General features: G+C 40.0%; 1 protein-coding gene across 2 annotated transcripts in view; it reads right to left on the reverse strand.

Annotated features, from left to right (window-relative positions):
* Nucleotides 1-295: 295 nt before the first annotated feature.
* LOC133539879 (histone-lysine N-methyltransferase SETDB1-A-like) overlaps nt 296-24,733 on the reverse strand; it is a 31,350-nt gene continuing 6,912 nt past the window's right edge. For both annotated transcript variants that reach the window (XM_061882163.1, XM_061882161.1), the window contains exons 2-9: nt 19,921-20,089; nt 18,857-18,960; nt 15,710-16,909; nt 10,833-11,000; nt 9,052-9,253; nt 7,742-7,815; nt 1,183-1,373; nt 296-1,085 (exon numbers count right to left, since the gene is read on the reverse strand). In XM_061882163.1, coding sequence (XP_061738147.1) covers nt 981-1,085; nt 1,183-1,373; nt 7,742-7,815; nt 9,052-9,253; nt 10,833-11,000; nt 15,710-16,909; nt 18,857-18,960; nt 19,921-20,084 — 2,208 coding nt within the window. In that variant the 5' untranslated portion in view covers nt 20,085-20,089 and the 3' untranslated portion in view covers nt 296-980. The remainder of the gene's footprint in view (nt 1,086-1,182; nt 1,374-7,741; nt 7,816-9,051; nt 9,254-10,832; nt 11,001-15,709; nt 16,910-18,856; nt 18,961-19,920; nt 20,090-24,733) is intronic.

The raw sequence follows: 24,733 nt of genomic DNA on the forward strand, positions 1-24,733 counted from the left end.
TCCAATGTTTTCATAAAGATAAAATAAGTCATATTTTTGGTTCGTTTAATAGTTAAAACAAATTTACGTTATTGCAATCAGTTTTTAAAACATTGTCCTTTACAATTATAAAAGCTTTTTAAAAAAAATATTCTACTCTGCTAGCATGTCAGCAGACTGGGGTAGATCCTCCTGAAATCCTATGTATTGAATGAATACAGAATCGTTTTGAATCGGAAAAATATCGTTTTTGAATCGAGAATCGCGTTTAATCGATATTGAATCGAATCATGGGACACCCAAAGATTCGCAGCCCTAATAGATATACAGTACTTTATTGATGAAACAAGGACTAATTATAATACACCAAAGTAACCGAAAAAAGTTTAAAAAAAAAGTAAACCAGAAAAAAATGCCTCTAAAGCTGCACAGAACTTTAGAGGATATCGCTTCTGTTAAGATAGTTCGATTTCATAATTTTAACAAATCGAACCAGGAACCCGTGTTCTATGGGGGGTCAAATGGGACACAATGAAATAAATACATCTCTAAATCATTATTTAAATATGTGAAATCGTTGGAGTTACTTCTTCACTCTCAGACCAGTATTACTCTGCTCTTCAGGGCGACAGGTTACAAAAACAAGGGGAAATGTCGGGTAACCAATCAGGTTAGGTCATACTCATTGACTTTGACAGATAAAGTACATCGCTGATGGAATAAAAGTATCTTCAAGTCAAAATCTGCTGGGTTGTGAATAATTTGGGGCTTGACTGAATAATTTGAGGCTTGAAACAAATTGCCTTTTAAAATAAGTTAGTTGAGCAGGTTTGAAAAGTGTCTTCCTTTGGATTTTATCATGTTGCTGAAACTCTCTGGGAAGTCTTCTGGCACCTACCAGGGGGCTTTTGAAAAGTAACAATATATCCTTTGTACAATTACTAAAGGGAAAAGTAGCAATATAAAAGTATGGATAAAAAGGTATTGTCCAGAGCAGTCATTCAGTTTTCACCACCGTCTGCTTCTCTTCTCCTCATTTCCAAAAATCTTGGCATATGTTCTAGCCGCATGGAACCACGGTGAATCCACTCTTTGTGCTGATCAAACTAAGGCAACGACAGAAGAACAAGAAAACACAAACATCTTAGGGAACAAAACGATACAGATAGCAGAAAACAATGTCAGTATAAAGGCAGAACTAACCTTAAACAAAACCTTCATCAAACTGGAGTCCACCAGCTCCACCTTGCACTTGTGATACTCGTCATTAAACTCCACAGAGGCAGTCTGGCCAGACTTGTACTGGGTTAGATGAGGGTAAGGCCAATCCCTTAAGTATTGAGCCATAAAACTTCTGTGAGCTTCGTCCTGGATGTCCTCTACAGGTTCTGGTACTGATGGGGGATAGAAATGTTGTATTTAAGTTTGATCGTGTCACACTGGGTCCAACAAAAGTTTGCATGAATGCCAATAAAATCAAGTTTTGCTTTTATAAACTTCTGGTGTGAATTAACAACGGAGGCAGTAACTTCTTTTCTTCAAATTGAGCAGCAACGTTATCGAATAATTTCAGTAATTCGTTAAGTGACGACACTCTGTCTCCGTAGAGGAGACAGAGTCTGAGGTCACAAAGGCGGACATGTCCATCACTTTAGCCAAAGTTGCTGAGGTGATCAAAAAACTGCTCAGTGGCGAGGCCCCAGGAGAGGATGAGTGAGATTTGCCCCAAATACTTCAAAGCGCTGGATATTGTGGGACTGTCGTGGCTAAAACGTCTCTTCAACATATCGTGGAGGTCTGAGAGGGTACCTCTGGATTCGGTTGGTGGTCGCTCTTCTTCCTGTGGGGGGGTGCTACAGGAGTACGGGGTCCAGGGTCCCTTGCTACGGCCATAATGTCACTGTACAAGTGGAGCAGGAGTCTGGTAATAAGTCAGACATGTTCCCAGTGGACATTGGACTCCGCCATGGCTGCCCTTTGTCACCGGTCCTGTTCATTATCTATATGGACAGAATTTCTAGGCGCAGTCAGGGGGTGGAGGGTTTCCAGTTTGGTGGCCAAAGGATCGCATCCCTTCTTTTTACAGATGATGTAGTCCTGCTGGCTTCATCGGGCTGGGACCATCAGCGTTCACTGGGGCGGTTTGCAGTCAAGTGTGAACCTGCTGGGATGAGGATAGGCACCTCCAAATCTGAGGCCATGGTTCTCAGTCGGAAAAAGGTGCACTGCACACCTCCGGTCGGGAGTGAACTTTTGCCTCTAGTGGAGGAGTTCAAGTATCTCGAGGTCTTGTTCACAAGTGAGGGAAGAATAGAACGCAAGATTGAAAGACGGATTGGTGTGGCGACTGCAGTGATGTAGTCACTGCACCAGTCTGTTGCGGTGAAGAAGGAGCTAAGCCAGAAGGCAAAGCTCTCGATTTACATGTCAGTGTATGTTCCCACCCTCACCTATGGTCACAAGCTGTGGGTAATGACCGAAAGGACAACGTCTGGAATACAAGCAGCAGAAATTAGTTTCCTCCTCAGGATGTCTGGGATCACCCTCAGAGATAGGGTGAGGAGCTCGGTCATCCAGGAGAGACTCAGAGTAGAGCTGCTGCTCAGTCACATAGAGAGGAGCTATCTGAGATGGCTCGGGCATCTACTAGGGAGGGCTCTTAGACGCCTCCCTGGTGAGGTGTTTCGGGCATGTCCAGCCAGGAGGAGACCTCAGGAATGAATTGATTAACATGGACCTCGACTTAAAAACAAGTTGAAAATCTTATTGGGGTGTTACCATTTAGTGGTCAATTGTACGGAATATGTACTGAACTGTGGAATCTACTAATAAAAGGTTCAATCAATCAATCAATCAAAGGGCAGACCTAGGACACATTGGAGGGTCTATGTCTCACAGTTGGCCTGGTAACACCTCGGTATCCCCCTTGTAGAACTAGTGGAGATGGTCGGGGACAGGGAAAACTGGGAATCTCTGCTTAGACTGCTGCCCCCGCGACCCGGACTCGAATGAGCGGCGGACAATGCATGGATGGATCAAATTTTTTCCCCTGGCGAGCTGTACTTAACACACATTTTAAAGGGGAACATTATCACCAGACCTATGTAAGCGTCAATATATACTTTGATGTTGCAGAAAAAAGACCATGTTTTTTTAACCGATTTCCGAACACTAAAAGGGTGAATTTGGCGATTTAAATGCCTTTCAAATGATAGACTGTCGAGTGATGACCTTTCACCCGTGACGTCACACCGTGAAGCGACCCGCCGTTTTGTCAAACACATTACACACACCAAGTCAAATCAGCTCTGTTATTTTCCGTTTTTTCGACTGTTTCCCGGTACCTTGGAGACATCATGCCTCGTCGGTGTGTTGTCGGAGGGTGTAACAACACGAACAGAGACGGAGGGTGTAACAACACGAACAGAGACGGATTCAAGTTGCAACAGTGGTCAAAAGATGCGAAAGTCCCTCGTTTGTTCCGCACACTTTACTGACGACAGCTATGCTACGACAGAGGCACAGAGATGGCAAGAATGTGTGGATATCCTGCGCCACTCAAAGTAGATGCATTTCCAACGATAAAGTCAACGAAATCACAAGGGTGAGTTTTGTTGATGTTATTGACTTATGTGGAGTGTGCTAATCAGACATATTTGGTCACGGCATGACTGCAAGCTAATCGATGCCAACATACTATTTAGGCTAGCTGTATGTACATATTGCATCATTATGCCTCATTTGTAGCTATATTTGCATCCAGCCTTTTCCTCCACTCACATTTAATGCCAAACAAACACATACCAATCGTTGGTTAGAAGGCAATCGCCGAATTCGTCCGCTCTTCCTCCCGTGCCGCTGTCTGTCGTGATATATCTCTCAAAAGCTTCTGTATCTTCTTTAATTTCGTTTTCTGTACCTGCCTCCACACTCCAACCATCCGTTTCAATACATGCGTAATCTATTGAATCGCTTACGCCGCTGAAATCCGAGTCTGAATCCAAACTACTATGCTATACCTTTCTGTACTATCCGCCATGTTTGTTTCTGGTGGCTTCATGCTGTGACGTCACAGGACAATGGATGGGTGGATATAGCGATGGTGTAAATCAGGCACGTTGAAGCCGTTTTTCGGGATATTGCATTATGGGTAAAATTTTGAGAAAAACTTCAAAAAATAAAATAAGCCACTGGGAACTGATTTTTATTAGTTTTAACAATTCAGAAATTGTGATAATGTTCCCCTTTAAATGAGAAACAGGACATGTACATTCTATACATAAAAGTTGAGTTATGATGGACATCCAATCAGAATTACTGTCTTTGTGAGGTAGGGCTATTGGATTTTCTACCGTGAAACGATATCATTGCAACACTAACTAGTTGCACTCGGTGACAGGGAGAAAAAGAGAGGTTGGTGGACACATTCCACGTTTGAGGCCTCAGAAAACATGACACTGTGTACAGCGATTATAACCATTAAAACAAGTAAAGCAAAGAAAAGTGACAATTTGCAAAATAATCTGTTGGGTTTTTTTTGTATATGTACTGTTATTTTAGTTCCAGTCCAATTTAACTGTATGTGTAGACCACTTTAAAAATAACCACAATTGACCAAACTGCTTTCCAGAATAATGGATCAAAAGACAATAAATAAAATAGAAACTAAAGACAATAAAAAAAACTGCTAAAAAACACCTAAAATAAAACAGACATAGAAATGTGGATACAAATAAAACTGATATTAATAAGATAAAACCAAATAAAATACTATGTATGCAAGAATTATATCAACAATTTAAAAAGTGCCAATGGCCAAAAATGAGACTTACAGAGTTGAATCAAATGTTGTGTAATTTAGTCAACTAAAACTATATCAATTTTGATGACCAAAGCTCACAAGCTCTTTCGCTGTGCTTTCAATGGGATTCTTGTGCAGAAAACTCTTGTTAGCCCACCATGAGTGCAAAGTAGGAATGTAGCGATATGAATATGTCTTACCACTGTTGATATTATAACGGTATTTTTAAATAGATCAAAATATTAAAAAATAACTTGTAACACAGTTTTATTTACCAAAAACAAAAAAATGTTTGCAGAGAACACTTAGTAAGTAGAAACCCAATATTGATATGAAGGAAACACTAGCCCCATAGAAAAAGTAATGTGTCAGAAATATAAAATTACCGGTAAAACAAAAACGAAAATTGTGCAAAATGTCACCGCATGGCGATAAGAGGTAACTGCACTTTTTGCATGTCGATAATACTTTCCTTCACATTCATTGCTCATATGAGATCTAGTCTTGCACATAACTATTACAGAAATAGCACTTTCAATGTTTGTTGTATGTTAAATCATCAATTAAAATAAATAAAACAGATTTAAGAACATTTATACCATGTGTAAACAAACTGTATATACCTCAAATGAACTACAGAGTCGGTTCCCTCCTTCATGACAAAAAAGTAACTTAAGATTAGAATGTAAAAATATCATACTTATTTTTTCCGGGGTTTACACAATCCACCTTGGTGAAAGTCTCTTTCTATGGTTTTGAGGCTCCAACATTAAAGTGAATGTCGCTTCTACTACTACAAACAGGAAAACGTGTGGAAGAGATTTGCAAGCAGGACCCAACTGCATGTATCGAAACAAAGCTTGTGGATGACTGACAAAAGTCTCACTTTGTTCATGTAATTCAACCGTCAAATGAACGAGCACAAGTGCTGAGAGCGATGCACAGAGTGAGACCGCTTGTATGCAGTTTAAAAGCCAGAGACAAAGATGTAGCAATTTATCAATGACGGCAAAGTTATTGAGTTAATTTGCAATTATCGTTCGATTCATTGACCAACTGAATATCAGCCCAGACCTGGAATTGTATTACATTTTTTTCAATGCCTCTGGACATCAAATGTAATGCTTTTAATGCCATTTAAGGTTTTAATTCTGCTAAATCCATTTCATGACTTTTAATGCTTTTTAAAGACCCGCGGAAACCCTGTGCAAGCTTCAAGGCCTCCCCTTCTGGATACAGTTGGTAGCCTCAGGCTCATTTAAGCTGCTTCTGAAACAGGGGCCAATAAAACAAGCAATGTGTCATTTCTCCTGCATTTTGTGCAGATAGGCTGATTAATCTTAAGTATTTCTCCCTTGCATACTTTACAAATCCAAAATCTGTACAGACTTTAGAAATGTCCGCTTACTTACTGTTAAAGGCCTACTAAAATGAGATTTTCTTATTTAAACGGGGATAGCAAGTCCATTCTATGTGTCATACGTGATCATTTCGCGATATTGCCATATTTTTGCTGAAAGGATTTAGTAGAAGACATCGACAATAAGTTCGCAACTTTTGGTCGCTAATAAAAAAGCCTTGTCTTTACCGGAAGTAGCAGACGACGTGCGTGTGACGTCACGGGTTGTGGAGCTCTTCACATCTGAACATTGTTTACAATCATGGCCACCAGCAGCTAGAGGGATTCGTACCGAGAAAGAGAAAGATTTCCCCATTAATTTGAGCGAGGATGAAAGATTTGTGGATGAGAAAAGTGAGAGTGAAGGACTAGAAAAAAAAATAATACTAGAGAGCAGTGGTAGCGATTCAGATCTTATTAGACACATTTACAAGGATAATTCTGGAAAATCCCTTATCTACTTATTGTGTTACTAGTGTTTTAGTGAGGTTATATGGTCGTACATGTACAGCCTGAAGGTCGGCCACGCACCTTTCTTCAGCACCAGTCGAAGGGTGGTGGCGATGCCCATCTCTGCCCTGCGCAAGGCACCCTCTTTGAAACACGATCTTTCGAAATGATCGCTGCATAATACACTGTACTTTGTGTGTGTGGTCCAATCCAACCGTGTTCGCTTGACATCTCTGTTCCATAGTAAAGCTTGACTGTCATCTTTCGGGAATGTTAACAAAGAAACACCGGCTGTGTTTGTGTTGCTAAAGGCGGCCGCAATACACCGCTTCCCACCTACAGCTTTCTTCTTTGCTGTCTCCATTGTTCATTGAACATATTGCAAACGATTTAGCAACACAGATGTCCAGAATACTGTGGAATCATGCGATGAAAACAGACGACTTAATAGCTGGGAATGATGCTGGAACCAAATGTCCTCTACAACTCGTGACGTCACGCGCACGCGTCATCATTCCGAGACGTTTCAGCAGGATATTTCGGGGCGAAATTTAAAATTGCAATTTAGTAAACTAACCCGGCCGTATTGGCATGTGTTGCAATGTTAATATTTCATCATTGATATATAAACTATCAGACTGCGTGGTCGGTAGTAGTGGGTTTCAGTAGGCCTTTAATAGTTACATTCATAGTCGACAGCAACTGGACATATCTCACATGCAATGCAAGGGTGTACTGTACCCCTACTTCCAATGGGTTTCATTTAACTGAATTAAACAACAAACTAGTTGCTACCTACGGCTGTTATCGGAGTACAGCACTCCATTTTGCCCCATTATCATTAACACACATTGACCAAATTAAGTTTATCCTCGCTTGTCACTTTTGTTGGAATATTAGAGGATGCCTGCTGATACGGTTTACGTAATTTTGTTTTGCATGAGAATAAAGACATCATATACACAAACATTTGTCTGATGTCATTATTTTTAAACTTAACCTAAGGTAGTTTGAATTTACATGCAAGAGAAAATACAATATTTAATAAAAACACAACAGTTTAATAAATTCAGGGGTTTAAAATACTCAAGAATAAAAATCCTCAAACTTACATGGTCTGCACACGAGGTGAAATAATGTCAGGCCAACATAGATGGGCTTGTGGTTATCCAGGAACACCAAAAACCTGCAAATTGAATCAAGCGTTGGAATTTTCAAATGTTTGACTTTAAAAATATTTTTTCATCTCTCACCGCCTAAATTTATTGAGATATAATAAGAGTAACAAGAGGTACAAGATAAAACACATGTGTTAGCCTCAATGCGTATTTTAGCAAAAGCACTTAAAAAAAACTTGCTTCTTCCTACTCCTTTTCGGACATGTAATAAAAAAAAAAATTGAAATATATAAAATATGTTATGTATCATATTGAAACTGTATACATGTTTGAAATCAACTTCAACCAGTCAAAGCAACAGATTATCAAACAAATATTTTTCAGTCCTGCCAATGTCAACAACCCGTCTGTCAGGTTCTTCTTTATGATAAAACGCATCTACTTTAATTAGACCGATGTAAACCCTTTTTGCTGACATTAAATTTATGACGTAAAATAGGTCATTCCAGTTAAAAAAGAAAAGAAAAAGAAAGCTGGGTCTGTTTTTCGACGTGCATTGTTGTATTGTTAACGTCTTCATTATCACTAAGCAGCGTCCAACGACAACTATTAGTCACACAGCATGAAAACAAACATACAGCAACTTCCTGTTGACTTAAAATAAAAGCATAGTGTTTTAACACTGATTCTTTTTTTAGTTTTTTTAAACTAAAATGTTAAAAACCCGTGTGCATTTACAGAAGCCTAATTGTAAATTACCCCAACAGCTGGTTTAGGCAAGAAATACATTTCATATGTTAAGATAGGAAGGTTGTAGGTTTACAGATAAAACATAAACCACTATAGATTGCGGGCTTTCTATGTGCACAGAAATTATTCCATTTGGTATGCTAGAACGTGGCAGTGGATACACATTGGTCACTCCAAACACCTACCAGGTCAAAGACATTTTGAACCTGTTACCGTCGAGCTGTGTGTCCCTCCTGAAGAGTAGAGTCTTTAGACAAAAGTAACCCAATAGCCGTGTTTTACACTACAACCAATCAACTACAACAACCAATTAGAAAAGAGGGGACTTGCCACGCCATGTACAATGCACGCCTTTAGAGTGCCAAAAGCGAGAAGCACCGTTCCGGGAGAGAGTAGTCTTTTCGTACAATGATTTTGGCACGGTTTTAATACCATAAAATGCCACTTATGAGGCGCATTGACATAAACAGGTTGCATTGTAAAATTATTTGCAGATCTTTTCTGACATAAAGCCAAGCTTTAATTCATAAATATCAATAAACTTTTCAGCATACCTGAGACGGTTCTTTTTGCAGGGGAGCTCTGCCAGGATACCATCTCTGAACAGAGTTGCGTCATCTTGACACTTGACCACAACACGAGCGCCAACATACAGCTGCTCCAGTTTTGGCATGGTTTCAAAAGCAATATGGTGGCACGAGACCAGACGCTTTCCTTTTTCTTCGAAAATGACTTTGTACTTCAATCGTCCGTTTTCTGAAAAAGACAAAAGTAATTATTTTAAATGGTAAATGGGTTGTACTTGTATAGCGCTTCTCTACCTTTTTAAGGAACTCAAAGCGCTTTGACACTATTTCCACATTCACCCATTCACACACACATTCACACACTGATGGCGGGAGCTGCCATGCAAGGTGCTAACCACGACCCATCAGGGGCAAGGGTGAAGTGTCTTGCTCAAGGACACAACGGTCATGACTAGGATAGTAGAAAGAGGGGATTGAACCAGGAACCCTCAGAATGCCGGCACAACCACTCTCTCAACCTCGCCACGCCGTGTGTGTGTGTGCGTGTGTGTACAATTGAGTAATACTAATATTCTGCAAATGTATAAACAAATATTAATTCTGACTAAAGAATTGGTGCCGATGGAAACTAAGAAATGGATTTGGGTACACTATCTGGAGTACAGGGGAGGAGAGTGGGGGCTCTTCTGCTCGTGGATAACTCCTCTGGCAGGGGGCCCCCCTCGTCTCTTTTAATGCACAGCATAGGACACATAACAAGCACACTATCTGGAGTACAGGGCAGGCGAGTGGGGGATCTTCTGTTCGTGGATAACTCCTCTGGCAGGGGCTCCCCTCGTCTCTATTAATGCACAGCAAAAGACACATAGCAAGAGTGGTCCTCAGGTCCTGTTGCTCAGGGGCAGTAGCTCCACAGCCATAGAGCCACTAATAACCACTAATATCACAGTCAAAATGAATGCTTGTTCCCATTGGCACCAAAAACTGTTAATAATGTATAGACAAAAGTGTATATTATATATATTATTATATATATAGTATTTATATAGGTGTGTGTGTGTGTCTGTGTATATATGATGGATGTGTGTGTTTTTTGGGTAAATGCATGTGTGTATGTATGTGCTTATGTGTGTATATGTATGTATTGTATGTATGTATATGTATATATACTGAATATATATATATATATATATATATATATATGTATATATATATATAATTTGTATATATGTGTATATATGTGTGTATGTGTGTGTGCGCATATGTATATATGTGTGTGTGAATTAAAATGTATTATATATAGATAACTTATAGCATTTACGCAGCAACCACTGATTTGAATTATATTATATATATTATTGTGTTATATATTGTATATATATATTGCATATGTATAGGGGTGGGACCTAATAAGTTTACTTCTTCCCACTCCTTAGTGAGCCAATCTTGACATCTACAAAAGATTAGTCACATGTAATGTTTACAATGTAGGTGTAAATATAATGTATATATATATATTTCTTTTGTATTTTATGTCATTCTTTTGTTTTGTTGCATGGCTCAAAATAAACCATTCATTCATTCAAATACAAGGAATACATATTTTATGTACAATTATTATTTTTCAAATGAGATTTTTACCATTTCCAAATATTTTTAAACAAAACTAAAAAAAACATCCTTTACAAAAAATTTGAGTGTAACAAAATATCAAGTTGTTCTTGACTTGACCATAGCTTATTCAATAACAATGTCTGTAAAAAGAAAATTCATGTTTAACAATTAAAAAATCAGTTTTTTGTTCCTACCCTTCATAACAACTTCCACAATCTGACCTCGATGCCATCTCAAGTTGTTCTTTTTGGCCAGCACAACCATGTCCACCTTAATCTCTTCTTTGGGCAATTCAGGACGAGTCTTAAGGGTTTCATGAGGAGTGTGGGCAAACACTGATGAATCAATTATAGGGGTATGCTCTGAAAAATAGAGAGGGGATGGGGTGTGGAAAGCACAGAATGTGAATATCTGATTGATATAAGACGACGTTGGAAAGTACAGTATATACAAGGATTTCCAAACATTAACAATGAGGGGCTTTCTACATAAAAACAAATTCAAGTAATACATTGTACGGATGGATACATAAAATATAGCCTATTATTTATGCAGTATTGACCATCCACCCATAAATATTAGAGGTGGGGGAAATATGGTAATCAAATTTAAAAAGCATCGCAATTCTGGGAGAATATAAAATCGATTAGTAAAAATCAAAGGATAATCGGTAAATAAAGTGTTAGAATAACTGTATCCAAGTGCACATACCCCGCGTTCCCTGCGGGCGGGGTATGTGCAGGGGCCGGCCACGAAGCGGCAACAGGTGAGTGGATACCTCAGCTGGAACGAGTTATCTAATCACCTGTTCCTTTATTTGGCAGCGCTGGAGACCATGAGGGGAGAGCTGCACAGAAGAACGAGACCGGTTGTGTGGGAGCTGAAAAACAGACGCCGAACTGTTGTGTAAAGGAGGAAAATAAAACTGTGTGAAACTCTAAACCCGGTGGTGATCCAGTCTACCCGACGGGTGCGGCAGGGGAGAGGAGGGAAACTTCCACACCAAGTTATCACAAAACTTTGTATTTCAATGAGTTCCCGGGGAGAAGACAAAAGCTGCCTTTGAACCTCCCAATCAAAAGGCCTGTAAAACTCCACTGTGTAGGATGGGAAGCAACATGAAGGTGTTCCGTTTCTTTCTTCTATTGTAATCTACAGAAAGATTGTGTCTTGACCCAAGAACTACAAAGTGGAGAAGAAGCATGGCCTGAGTCCCTCAAGGCACCTTTTCTTTGAAGGCCCAAAGGCGATGGCCGTTTACGACCCTTAGAAACAGCTATTGCTGTGTAATCAGGGAAAGTCCAAATAAAAGAGGAGGCGTCCAATCTTTCGCCAGAGCGTGATGGAGACTCTACAAGAGTACAGTCCAGGCATCTCTCCTCATTTTAGCCAAATTTAATTCTGTCTCTGTTTAATTCTTTGCTTCTTGTTTTGTTTAATAGATGTCATCAGTGTTTGAACCTGACATCTTCTTGGTCCTTCGAGCCATATTCCAATACGTCTGCCGATTCCAGCAGAGGGAGTTAAACCAGAGGACCATGGCAAACATCTCCTGATTGAGGAACGGCTTTTTTTCACCTCGGCTGGAATTGGAAGATGGACGGAAAACCGAGGACCAGAGGAAGGAACGCAAAGTTCAGTAAGTACGATTTGAATTCCAAAGGGAAAGCGTGTGACTGAGGGTTACGACGCATAGACAAACCCTGTAAATCCACACGAAGCATTGATAGGGAGCCACGCAACTCTATATTAAGAAGTTCCACAAAGTAGCAGCCGATCTCACGCAAGGAAGATCGGTATCGGCAGCATTGAACCCTGATCAGAAACAACCATAAAATTAATCATTTGACAGCATTAGAGTATGTCACGAGATGGCACAAAATTACTGACTTTAATATGCATGTTCTTGTCTCACATTAAGATAATGAATGATAGGCAAAATTACAGTTCCCTTTAACGCGCCAACAGCGGCCCACTTAACACAACGGCGATAGGCTAACCAGTGGCGGCAACAACAACAACAAATCACTGCCTCATTATGTACCAATGATGAAGTTGCATTCACAATCATCGGAATTATGAGAATCAATATAAAAATTGCTTTTTGCACCATCTCTATGTTCTGTATTTATGCAATATTTATGAGAGTTTGTTGTGGATTTTATAACTTATAACTGAATGTTAGTTAAAATTTAATGTGTATAATTGAAGTATTTCAATTACTAGTCTGTTCAGCTAAAATGTCAAAATTGCATAAGAATAAAAGAAATTTTCAATTTTTTTTTTACAAATATTTACATGTCCATTTTTTTAGAGACAAGTTAAGGCACCATTTAAGTACAGTAATGTTTTGGTAATAATGTCACTTAAAGGCCTACTGAAATGAGATTTTCTTATTTAAACGGGGATGGCAGGTCCATTCTATGTGTCATACTTGATCATTTTGCGATATTGTAATTTTTTTGCTGAAAGGATTTAGTAGAGAACATCGACAATGAAATTCTCAACTTTTGGTCGCTAATAAAAAAGCCTTGCCTTTACCAGAAGTAGCAGACGATGTGCGCGTGACGTCACGGGTTGTAGGGCTCCTCACATCCTCACATTGTTTATAATTCGAGCATCAGGCAGCGAGAGCTATTCGGACCGAGAAAGCGACAATTTCCGCATTATTTGAGCGAGGATGAAATATTCGTGGATGAGAAAATTTAGAGTGAAGGACTAGAAAAAAAAGGTAGAAAAAAAAGGCGATTGCAGTGAGAGCGAGTCAGATGTTTTTAGACACATTTACTAGGATAATTCTGGGAAATCCCTTATCTGCCTATTGTGTTGCTAGTGTTTTAGTGAGTTAAATAGTATCTGATAGTCGGAGGGGTGTGGCCACGGGTGTGTTGAGGGAAGTCACGAAGCTGCAGCAGGACAGAAGATCCGCTGATCTCCGGTAGTACCATAATTTTCTCACCGAAAACTGCCGGTTGACATGTAGTCGGGATCCATGTTTGCTTGACTGCTCTGATCCATAGTAAAGCTTCACCTCCGGGAATTTTAAACAAGGAAACACCGTGTGTTTGTGTGGCTAAAGGCTAAAAGCTTCCCATCTCCATCTTTCTACTTTGACTTCTCCATTATTAATTAAACAAATTGCAAAAGATTCAGCAACACAGATGTCCAAAATACTGTGTAATTGCGCGATGAAAAGAGAAGCCTTTTAGCTGTAAGTGGTGCTGGGTTAATATGTCCCCTCCAACCAATAACGTCACAAACACGCGTCATCATACGCATCACCATTCCGCGACGTTTTCAACAGGAAACTCCGCGGGAAATTTAAAATTGTAATTTAGTAAACTAAACCGGCCGTATTGGCATGTGTTGCAATGTATATATTTTATCATTGATATATAAACTATCAGACTGCATGGTCGGTAGTAGTGGGTTTCAGTAGGCTTTTAAAATATAAACAATATCCATCCCTAACAAAATGCTTGATGCACTCATTTGCAGCACAATTTATTTGCTGATATAAACTTCTTTCAGTGTTTTTACTTAGTGGATCGAGTATTTAAACAAGTTCTTGGCAGTTCCGTAGTTCTTGAAACTGAACGGACGGAAGGCCACCGGGCCGGATGGTGTCCCCCCCCCTCCACCCTAAAGACACTGCGTGGATCAGCTTGCGCCTGTCTTCACGGATATTTTTAACACCTCTCTGGAGCGATGCCATTCGCCGTCCTGCTTCAAGACCATCATCGTCCTTGTCCTCAAGAAACCACAGATCACAGGACATAATGACTACAGGACGGTGGCGCTGACGTCTGTGGTCATGAAGTCTTTTGAGCCCTCAAGGACATCACCGCCCCCCTCCTGGACCTACTGCAGTTCGCCAACAGGTCCGTGGATGATGCAGTGAACTTGGCCCTTCACTTCATCCTAGAGCATCTGGACTCCCCAGGAACCTACATCAGGATCCTGTTTGTGAACTTCAGCTCTGCCTTCAACACCATCCTCCCTGGACTACAAGGCAAGCTCTACCAGCTCAGCGTGCCCGACTCCCTCTGCAGATGGATCAATGACTTCCTGACGGACCGAAGACAGCACGTGCGACTGGGGAAGATTGTCTCGGACAGTCGAACCACCAACAATGGTACTGCTTAGGGCTATGTACTTTCCCCCTGGCTCTTCTCTCTGTATACAAACTGCTGCACCTCCAGTCACCAGTCCGTAAAGCTGATCAAGATTGCGGACGACACCACCCTCATCATGCTCATCTCGGATGGCGATAAGTCTGGCAACAGGAGAGAGGTGGACCGGCTGGCATCCTAGTGCAGCCACAACAACCTGAAGCATAACGCCCAGAAGACAGTGGAGATGATCATCGACTTTTGGAAAGTCACAGCCCCACCATTCCCCTCCCTCTGATTATTTCTCCACGTCTCCATTGTGGACTAATTTATTTTCCTGGGCACCACCATCACCCAGGACCTCAATTCGGAGCCGACCATCAGCTCCCTCACCAAGAAGGCCAGCAGGGGATGTTCTTCCTGCGGCAGCTGAGGAAACTTGAGGGGTCGACCGAGATGCTGGTGCTGTTCTACACGGCCAGTTGCAATTTTGATTCTGAGTTTCCCTTGAAATTTGGAGCCACGGCTGCCGTGGGGTTCGACTGACAGAAACATGGCTGCTAATTTGCAACCACCCTCCAGCTTCTGGACAACCACTCTAATCTATGAGCCACACTGGCCACTGTTTATGTTTTACTCTTTTTGTCCCCCACATAAAATTAATGCTGGCATAGCATTCATTCATGAAAACAATCAAGTGGTAACCTAAAACGTTCACCTAGTATGGTACTGTAAATGCAAACTGATGCGTGTAAGACTCACAACCAGTTTCTGCCAAATAATGGTAGTACATGTTTGTGAATCGTGAGTCCTGACCCTGAAACCTTAAAAAAGTATGTGTCAAGAATTTTAATGGTATCCATAATCAAGGATTGCAAATAATTTTGAGAAAAACTGTACCTCTATGAAATGTTAGCAATACAGTAGTTATGATGTATTGAATTTTGCACATTACTTACCACGTTTTGCTCGGTTTATTTCCTTGCTTGTGCTGTCATTTTCTGCTACTTTTCTGGTTTCTTTTGTGTCGTTTGCTGTGTCATTTTGTTTTGGTTTTCTTTTTTCCTTTGTCTTGTGTGCCGTGTCATTTTGTTCTGGTTCTTTTTTTTGCTTTGCCTTATTTGTGTCATTTTGTGCAGATTTTAGTTTTTCCTTTGTATTGTTTGCTTTGTCCTTTTTGGTTGGTTTTCCATTTTTCTTTATTCTGTTTGTTGTGTCATTTTCTGTTAGTTTTCTTTTTTCCATTGTGTTGCTTGATGGGTCATTTTCTGTTTGTTTTCCTTTTTCCGTTGTGTTGATTGTTGTGTCGTTTTCTGTTTGTTTTCTTTTATCCTTTGTCATGATTGTGTCATTTTCTGCTGGTTTTTGTCTTCCCTTTGTCTTCTTTGTTGTGTCATTTTCCGTTAGTTTTCTATTTTCCTTCGTCTTGTTTGTTATGTAATTTTTTGTTTGTTTTCTTTTTTCTTTGGTCTTGCTTGCTGTGTCATTCTCTGCCCGTTTTCTTTTTTCTTTGGTCTTGCTTGCTGTGTCATTCTCTGCCCGTTTTCTTTTTTCCTTTCTCTTGCTTGCTGTGTCATTTTCTGCTGGTTTAATTTTTTCCTTTATCTCCTTCAGAGAGTCGTTTTCTATTGGTTTTCTTGTTTCCTCTATCATGTTTGGAGTGTAATTTTCTGCTGGTTTTGTTTTTTTCTTTATCTCGGTCACAGTGTCGTTTTCTATTAGTTTTCTTTTTTCCGTTATCCCGTTTGCAGTGTAATTTTCCGCTGTTTTTCTTTTTTCCTTCATCTCGTTCACAATGTAATTTTCTTCTAGTTTTGTTTCCTCCTGTTCCTCGTTCTGTGTGTTGTTTTCTACAGGTTTTCTTGTTACTGTTGCATCGCTCACAGTGGCCTTATCTATCTGGCTGAGTTCAACTGAGGATATTGATAAATCCATTGTGTTTGCTGGGGATCTTTCAACTGTAACACATCTTCTCTTGTTTGATGACGACTCCATAGAATAATTCAAATGGTTTGTGTCATTGTCAGGTTCTAAATCTGGCAGAAAAGGGCTTAGGCAGGGATGATCTTCAGGACTTGGTTGTAGCAAATCCACTATTTCACAACTGCTTGTTCTGGTCAAGACCACTTTGTGTTGTTGTGTTGTTGTACAAGGGATTTCTGCAATAAATACAAAATACGTTTAACTACAGCATGCAGACAAGTAGGAATGATACACTTGTATAGGACCTGTCCGCACGGGAACGCTTTAAAGTCAGAACAGTAAAATATCGTATTGTTTCGGCCTTTTATCTACATGGCTACAGAGTTCTGGGTTCCTTAAAACGATATTTCTTGAGAACGGCTTCAAAACAAGCAAACCACTACTGTGAGTGATGGTGTTGTTATTCCATCACGTGACTAGTAGAGCAAGAGAGAACTTCACACGCAACAGCCAGTAAAAACAACACAACAATGGCGAACAGTGTTTGTGCAAGAGTTGCTACTATTTCAACAGAGCTATGTCAACTAAACATTAGCAAAAATCTGAACCGTTCGGTTGATCTGACTCAACGTGCCGCGCAAAAATCTAGTTTTTCATTTTTTACAATCAGTTTGGATCTCTGTGTAGTTCCGATCATACGCAGCTTTATCATGGGAAAAAGAGGTAGTGGAGTTAAGGAGGAGTTAGAGCAGGCTGTGGTGACAGATATGTCACCAAAATAGGGAAAGGATGGGGTGTATGATGAGGTAGATAGCTTCTTTTAAAAAGATCATTCACATCCAGAGGGAGGCGGTAATGCACTAACATAGTTTGCAAACAACTTGAAAGGTGCCATTTTGGAAGGAGCCATTTTGTGTGTGTCGCTATATTTTGAACACAAATAAAAGGCTGACAGTCGTTCTGCCTCCTTTACATCACTACCTAAATTACAATATTGTTGAAATAAAGTTTTAAAAAAAAAGAGCAGCGATTGGTCAGTTTGTTTTCTGCACAGCCAACCTCCACAGATATCTCTCCTATGGTTTCGAAGCAATGTGCACTTTAAAAGTGATTGTTGTTTTAGAATGATTCATTCCAGCGCCAACATGGGAAGTGATTGTCGCTAGCACTGCTACAAAGCTTGTGGATGACTGACATGGAGTTTCCTCTGTTCATGTAACTCGACTGTCAAATAAAAGGGGCTCAGATGCTGAGACCGATGCACAGAGTGAGAACTCTTATATACAGTTTGAAAGCCTGAGACGAAGACGTAGCAATTTATCGATGACGATTATTAAGTTCGTTTTCATTTAGTGTTCATTTGTTAACTATTAGCCCTGGCCTATAAATGTATTACACTATTTTAAATAAATAATGATAAATGGGTTGTACTTGTATAGCGCTTTTCTACCTTCAAGGTACTCAAAGCGCTTTGACACTACTTCCACATTTACCCATTCACACACACATCCACACACTGATAGAAGGAGCTGCCATGCAAGGCGCCAACCAGCACCCATCAGGAGCAAGGGTGAAGTGTCTTGCTCAGGACACAACGGACGTGACGAGGTTGGTACTAGGTGGGATTTGAACCAGGGACCCTGGGGTTGCGCACGGCCGCTCTCCCACTGCGCCACACCGTCCCTTTTAATGCCTACGAATGTCGAATTTAATGCTTTTTAATGCCATTTTATGCCTTAATTTTCGCAGAATTAATTTAATGAATTTTACTGCTTTTTGATGCCCCGCGGAAACCCTGATCATTAATAGTGAAATAGCGGTGGTTACTGGTGAACCACACCAGATTTCTTTACATCCGAAGCCATTTCAATGCTAGGAATTAACGGCATGCCTGTATTTGTTCTGGGCTTTCTTTAGTAATCTTACTGACTGGAGCTGTGTCTGTTGGTGTAGAATATGTATTCAAATCGTTTTCATCCGTCCCCGTCTGAACATGACCACTATTAATCAAACACATCTGTGGACGGTTTTATTTTTAACAACACCACAAAGGTTCTCGTCTGGACAGGACCTTAGGTTACATTTCAAAAATATAACTAAGGAAAACTGTACTTCTTGGGAGAATTTATAAAGTCAACTATAAGCTACACCTATTCATGCTTATCAATTATCTACTAATTTACCATAGCATGTGATATCGTCGTCATCGTCAGAATCATCGTCTTTGTACTCCCACCCCAGCAAAGTATACTGCTTTTTCACAATGGCTTCACACTCACCCACAGACCTGCAAGACAACAACAAAAACCAATGGTCTGAAAAAGAACAAAAATAAAAGCTGTGGACCTTACACAGATCAAATCCAATCGACTTTACTGTATTACTACAGCACATTTTTATAACAGTTGAAGTCTGAAGTGCTCCGAGGTATTGGAAAGTAGTTGGTAGTTTATTCCATGTAATGATGTGTACTGGATCACACTTCACCTTTATCGTAAGTAAATTTGCACAACTGCTATATCAACCAAAAGAACAACAGTGGGTAGCAAAATCTACGGTTCTGGATCATCATTTGTCCCAAACTAGTTATTGTCTGCCATAATTAGTGGAGGTAGGTATTGTTGAAGAAAATAGCGAACGTTGTGATGCATCTGTGAAATTAATGTGCCACTGTATGCTTAAAAAGACCAAACTACGCAAATATTACATGTTATTATGAATGCCCCTGTTACTACTTTACTTATATAATTACCGCGGTCATACAAAATACTGTCAGTGAGTTATACAGTATGCATAAAGTCGTTCCTTCATTGGAGGAAGTATGTGACGTGTACAATTACAATGATTTAACTATTTTCTTCATGTGAACTTCATTTATTTGTTTGTGTTAGAGACTGAACCCATTAAGGGAAGACGTGTTAGTAATTGCTGTGAAACGGATAAAAAAAAAAAGCCCCAAATACTTTCTTCCTACCGGTTTTTGAACATGTTGAAGTGTAAAACTGTACATTTCTGATGTACCACTATGCACGGTTATGGTATTAGTTTATTTCAAACATGCATATAATTACAGTGCGTCTGGAAAATTTTTACACCGCTTCACTTTTTCAACAGTGTTATGTTACAAATTAAAATTTTGTGTTTTAGCCCGTTGGTGTGGTCAGCGATCACACACACAAACGGATCTGGAGAGGTTGAATGTGAATGCAATACAGGTCCTTAGCAAAGATTAAATAGACTCACTCACGTGCAGAGTTTTACGAGACGGTCAGCTTGTGTCTTCCTATTTTCCAATAGGCATTGCAAAAGCTTGCATTTCTCCTGCACATCAGGCGATATCACACCAAGATTTTTCAATATCTCTGAAATCCAACGCTGAGGCTCCTCTTTGGTCATTTCCAGGTCTTCCATAATCACTGCAACATACAGAGTTAAATGTTTGTTATAGTGAAGATATAGCAGAGAAAAGCGTGTCTGAGGTTGAATAAATGACTTACCCTTTCCTAATGACCTAAACAACACAGTGGACGTAAAACCAGAGGTGTACAGTGCGAGCAATTAAGGAAAAAAAAAAAGTAGCATACCGGTGTAAACTGATTTTACCCTTTAATTAGCGTGTTGCTCCTGAAATAAATCCATCCAAATTTGATCAAAATTTCACCCATCTGTATAAACCAAATGGAGAAGTAATTGACGCGGAAATGTCACTGATAACTGTGTGCGCTGACAGCTGTGAACAGAGGGGAGCGGGGTTGTGTGTGAGCTCAAAGTCTGGCAACACGCAACAAACCAAGGTCTTAATTAGAGGAACTGGTCAGTTAAATACGTTTTTTTCACCACCTTAAAACTTGACACTGAAGTGACTTAATTTACTCATATTATGTTCTACATATAATGAATGTTTATATTCACCTTGGAGAAAGCAAACCAGCAGGTTTAAGTAAATAATGGTTGAGCCCAAAATAAACTCAGGACAGTTAGTTGGACGTGCGTATGTGGACTGGGTTAACTCTCTCACGAGAAGAGGAAACAAATTCAGACTTCAGAATGCAAAAGTGATAGCTCTATCCTGGAGGAGAGACTCTATGTTATCTTAATGTCAACCTGCAAGTTATGGTATACATCTGTTGTCTTCCCAGTCTCTTACACAGGAACATCTCCTTACATGGTCAGATTGTACTCTCCTGAATTAACACACACCCAGACAGGCAGAGAAAGAAGGAATATAAGACTGAGGTTCGGCTCCTCCAAGTTAGGAGAGACACATTTTCTTGACCTGACCTCCTCCTGGTTCAACCCTCTACGTATCGCTCTACAAAGTATCGCAACATGCTAATTTAGCCGCTACCAAAACAACTAGCCCGTCACCGCTGATCTCATTTCAATTACTAAAAATACAAACTTCATAGTAAATAAAACCACGTTTCCACAGCTCAATGCTGTGCTTATTCATGTAGATTATGTGGTAACGTTTAGGGGACGTTCTGTAACGAAATAAAGAAAACATAATAAGATGGTGGTAATGACAAAACAATATTGACTGGTAGCTGCCAATTTGGTTATGCTTGAAGGGCATCTCCGCATACATCACGCTTCCAAAAAAGATCCCGTCTATTCTCGCATAAACAGGAAAAGGAGAACCAAAAAATTCCACCCAAGAAAAAGATAAAACCTATTGCAGGTGAAGGATTTGATCATTTTTAACACTAACTACACATTTTGCTAGCATACACATACATGTAATAAAAGTAGTATATTGATCTTACCATCATATTTCTGCATGTTAAGTACCATATAATTACTATAGGAAATCATTGGGTATTATTGTAGATGGTTAGTTTTTAATTAACACATATAAAGAGACACCTTTTACCATGAATTGATTAACGTGGACCCCGACTTAAACAAGTTGAAAAACTTATTCGGGTGTTACTATTTAGTGGTCAATTGTACGGAATATGTACTGAACTGTGCAATCTACCAATAAAAGTATCAATCAATCAATAAAACACACAATATAGCCCTGACATGAGAGTACCAGGTATTTGAGAGCAGCAATAATCAAGATAAGCCTGTAGAGGAACTCAAGTCAGAGGAGACCAAGACAACCCAACCATCCTTTGGAAAATAATATCAGTCCTTGGGATGTAGGAGAAGACAGACATTTTGTGAGGAGCCAGAGGTGGCAGGATGTCTCCCTTTTCCTGCTTGTGGCCAAGAGGGAATTGTATTTCTTTGCTTCAAACAATCTCAATGAAAAATAAATCTAAGATGGTGAATAGGAAATTTGACAACGACTTGGTGAGCTTTATTAAGGATTAAACGAACACATGCAGGAGAAAAAGTACCATTCAAAGGTCTGCAGACTATTGCATCTGTATTTTCTGCTCCCACTCCCTCTGCACTAGTGATGGGTCCGGCAACACCGATGCATCGGCGCATGCGTCGAGCTCATGGAGCAAAATCCTGTGTCGGTGCGCGTACCGCTTTTCGAAAGTCACGGGACCGATCATGAGCTGTTTCGGTCATGTGACCGATACGTGAACTGTGTCGCACTGACGCCTGCGGGCCAAACTGTGTTTGTAAGGAAGCGCATCTGTCAACGAGACGCTGCTGCCAACAGAATCGCCGCACTTCTGTCGTTGGTCATTTATAATTTATCGTCGACGGAGATCATTTCCGCTATGTGGGAATATTTTGATCATATATCGGAAAAAAAGGTATTTGTGTTAATTTCCTTGTCGTTTCATCCTGTTCTCTCAAAGTTTCTACTCGATCTGTAAGTAGGGCTGTAACCGTACGTGTATTTGTATTGAACCGTTTCGGTACGGGGGGGTTTTCTAACATAAAGTCTTAACAAGCTGCTTTGCTTCTTCTCCGTCAGCACCCAGCTTTGTCCCACCCACACAACCATCTCATTACATTAAAAAGCGGCAACAGCTAAATCCCTTCGATACCTCAGTTGGTAGAGTAGAGGGCTGTAGTTTTTAATGCTGAGTTCCTTAGGGCACTGGTTCAAATCCAGCTCGATGGATCACTCATTACGTTTTTACCATGAATTGATTAACGTGGACCCCGACTTAAACAAGTTCAAAAACTTATTCGGGTGTTACCATTTAGTGTTCAATTGTACGGAATATGTACTGTACTGTGCAATCTACTAATAAAAGTTTCAATCAATCAATCAACAATGCGTATTTGGAGCGCATGTAAAAAAAATAAAATAAAAAATAAAAATTCCCAGTCCACAAGTATCTTCATTCACAACACGTTCTCTTAGATTTCCATGTTATGATACATGTTCACATTATTTATTGACTGTATCTAAAAAACATAAAAATATACTTTTATTTAAATGAAGATATAAAATAATCTTAAATGAAATTCAATTATTTGGTTTATATTATTGTATATACTAGGTCAGGGGTAGGGAAACTATGGCTCTAGAGCCAGATGTGGCTCTTTTGATGACTGCACCTGGCTCTCAGATAAATCTTCGCTGACATTGCTTAACACCATAAGTAATGAATAATTCCGCTGGTAATCACAGTGTCAAAAATAACGTTCAAAATATAAAACATTCTAATGCATTTACATCCATCCATCTGGTTTCTACCACAACTGTTCAAGAAGTCGCATTAATGGTAAGAAGTATTTGATTTATTTTTGGTTAGCCTCAGAATAACAATGTTATTAAAAAGAATAAGAGACTTATTATACTCGAAAAATGTTGGTCTTTCTTAAAAATGCACGCATATAGTTGTGTTAAAAAATAAATAAATTATATCGCTCTCACGGAAATACTTTTAAAAATATTTGGCTTGAATGGCTCTCTCAGCCAAAAAGGTTCCTGACCCCTGTACTAGGTCATAAAATCAGTGTCAGTTGAGTCGGTCCATAGGTTGCCTGAAGGGACTTTTAATGTCCAGCAGATGTCAGTATTTAGTGACACAATATTGACACAGTATCAATACAGTTTTGCAATGTGTCGAAACGCTTCCTGACACCTCATCAACCCATCACTACTCTGCACTCTTCCATGACTCTGATAAGCTTGGAGCAAACGTAGTCAACATCTGGCGCGCCAAAGCTTTTCATTTGGCCTCCAGAACAGCACCCAAGTAGGCTTGCTGAAACCATTAAAACAAGGGCTGCTCATGTCTGCAGTACTGCCGCCATAAACTTTTCAGATTTGGAATTTTTTTAGTTTGATCTCAGATTCATTTTGAACATATATGAATATATCCGTCATATCATCCCACCTTCAAAAAAAGAGTTTAACACTCAATAACATTTAAGAAAAATAATAATATAAGACAGAAATAAATTTTATAACTGGGGAGTTGAATCGAATTTCCCAGAGACCCATTCAACTCACCACCACCAAAAGTGAAAACCTATTGTATTTCTGGCTAGGGCACTTGGTGGAGGCGGTCACATTTTTCATCCCTCTCGCTCTCTCCCTGCTTGCTCTCTAGTCTTTTCCTGTCAGCATTTTTTAAGAGTAGTGCCTCACAATACAAAGGTCCCGAGTAGTCTGGGGTTCAATCCCGGGCTCGGGATCTTTCTGTGTGGAGTTTGCATGTCGTCCCCGTGACTGCGTGGGTTCCCTCCGGGTACTCCGGCTTCCTCCCACCTCCAAAGACATGCACCTGGGGATAGGTTGATTGGCAACACTAAATTGGCCCTAGTGTGTGAATGTGAGTGTGAATGTTGTCTATCTGTGTTGGCCCTGCGATGAGGTGGCGACTTGTCCAGGGTGTACCCCGCCTTCCGCCCCATTGTAGCTGAGATAGGCTCCAGTGCCCCCCTGGACCCCGAAGGGAATAAACGGTAGAAAATGGATGGATGGATGGAATTGGATAGCTGGACTCTCAACTCATTTGACAATATCTCCTTGATGAGGAAAAGAGGTTCGGGGTACGTGAGAGACTCCTGGAAGAAATGGAGAATCATGTGCCTCTCAGTGCAGTCCGTTGAGGACGTGGAAGATATTTACTTATTTGGAACCGTGATTGCAGGGCATCTGCTGATTTGTCTGGGCATTGCCCTGGTGTATC

The sequence above is a fragment of the Nerophis ophidion genome, linkage group LG21 (genome assembly GCF_033978795.1).
Source record: "Nerophis ophidion isolate RoL-2023_Sa linkage group LG21, RoL_Noph_v1.0, whole genome shotgun sequence".
NCBI classification, from domain to species: domain Eukaryota; kingdom Metazoa; phylum Chordata; class Actinopteri; order Syngnathiformes; family Syngnathidae; genus Nerophis; species Nerophis ophidion.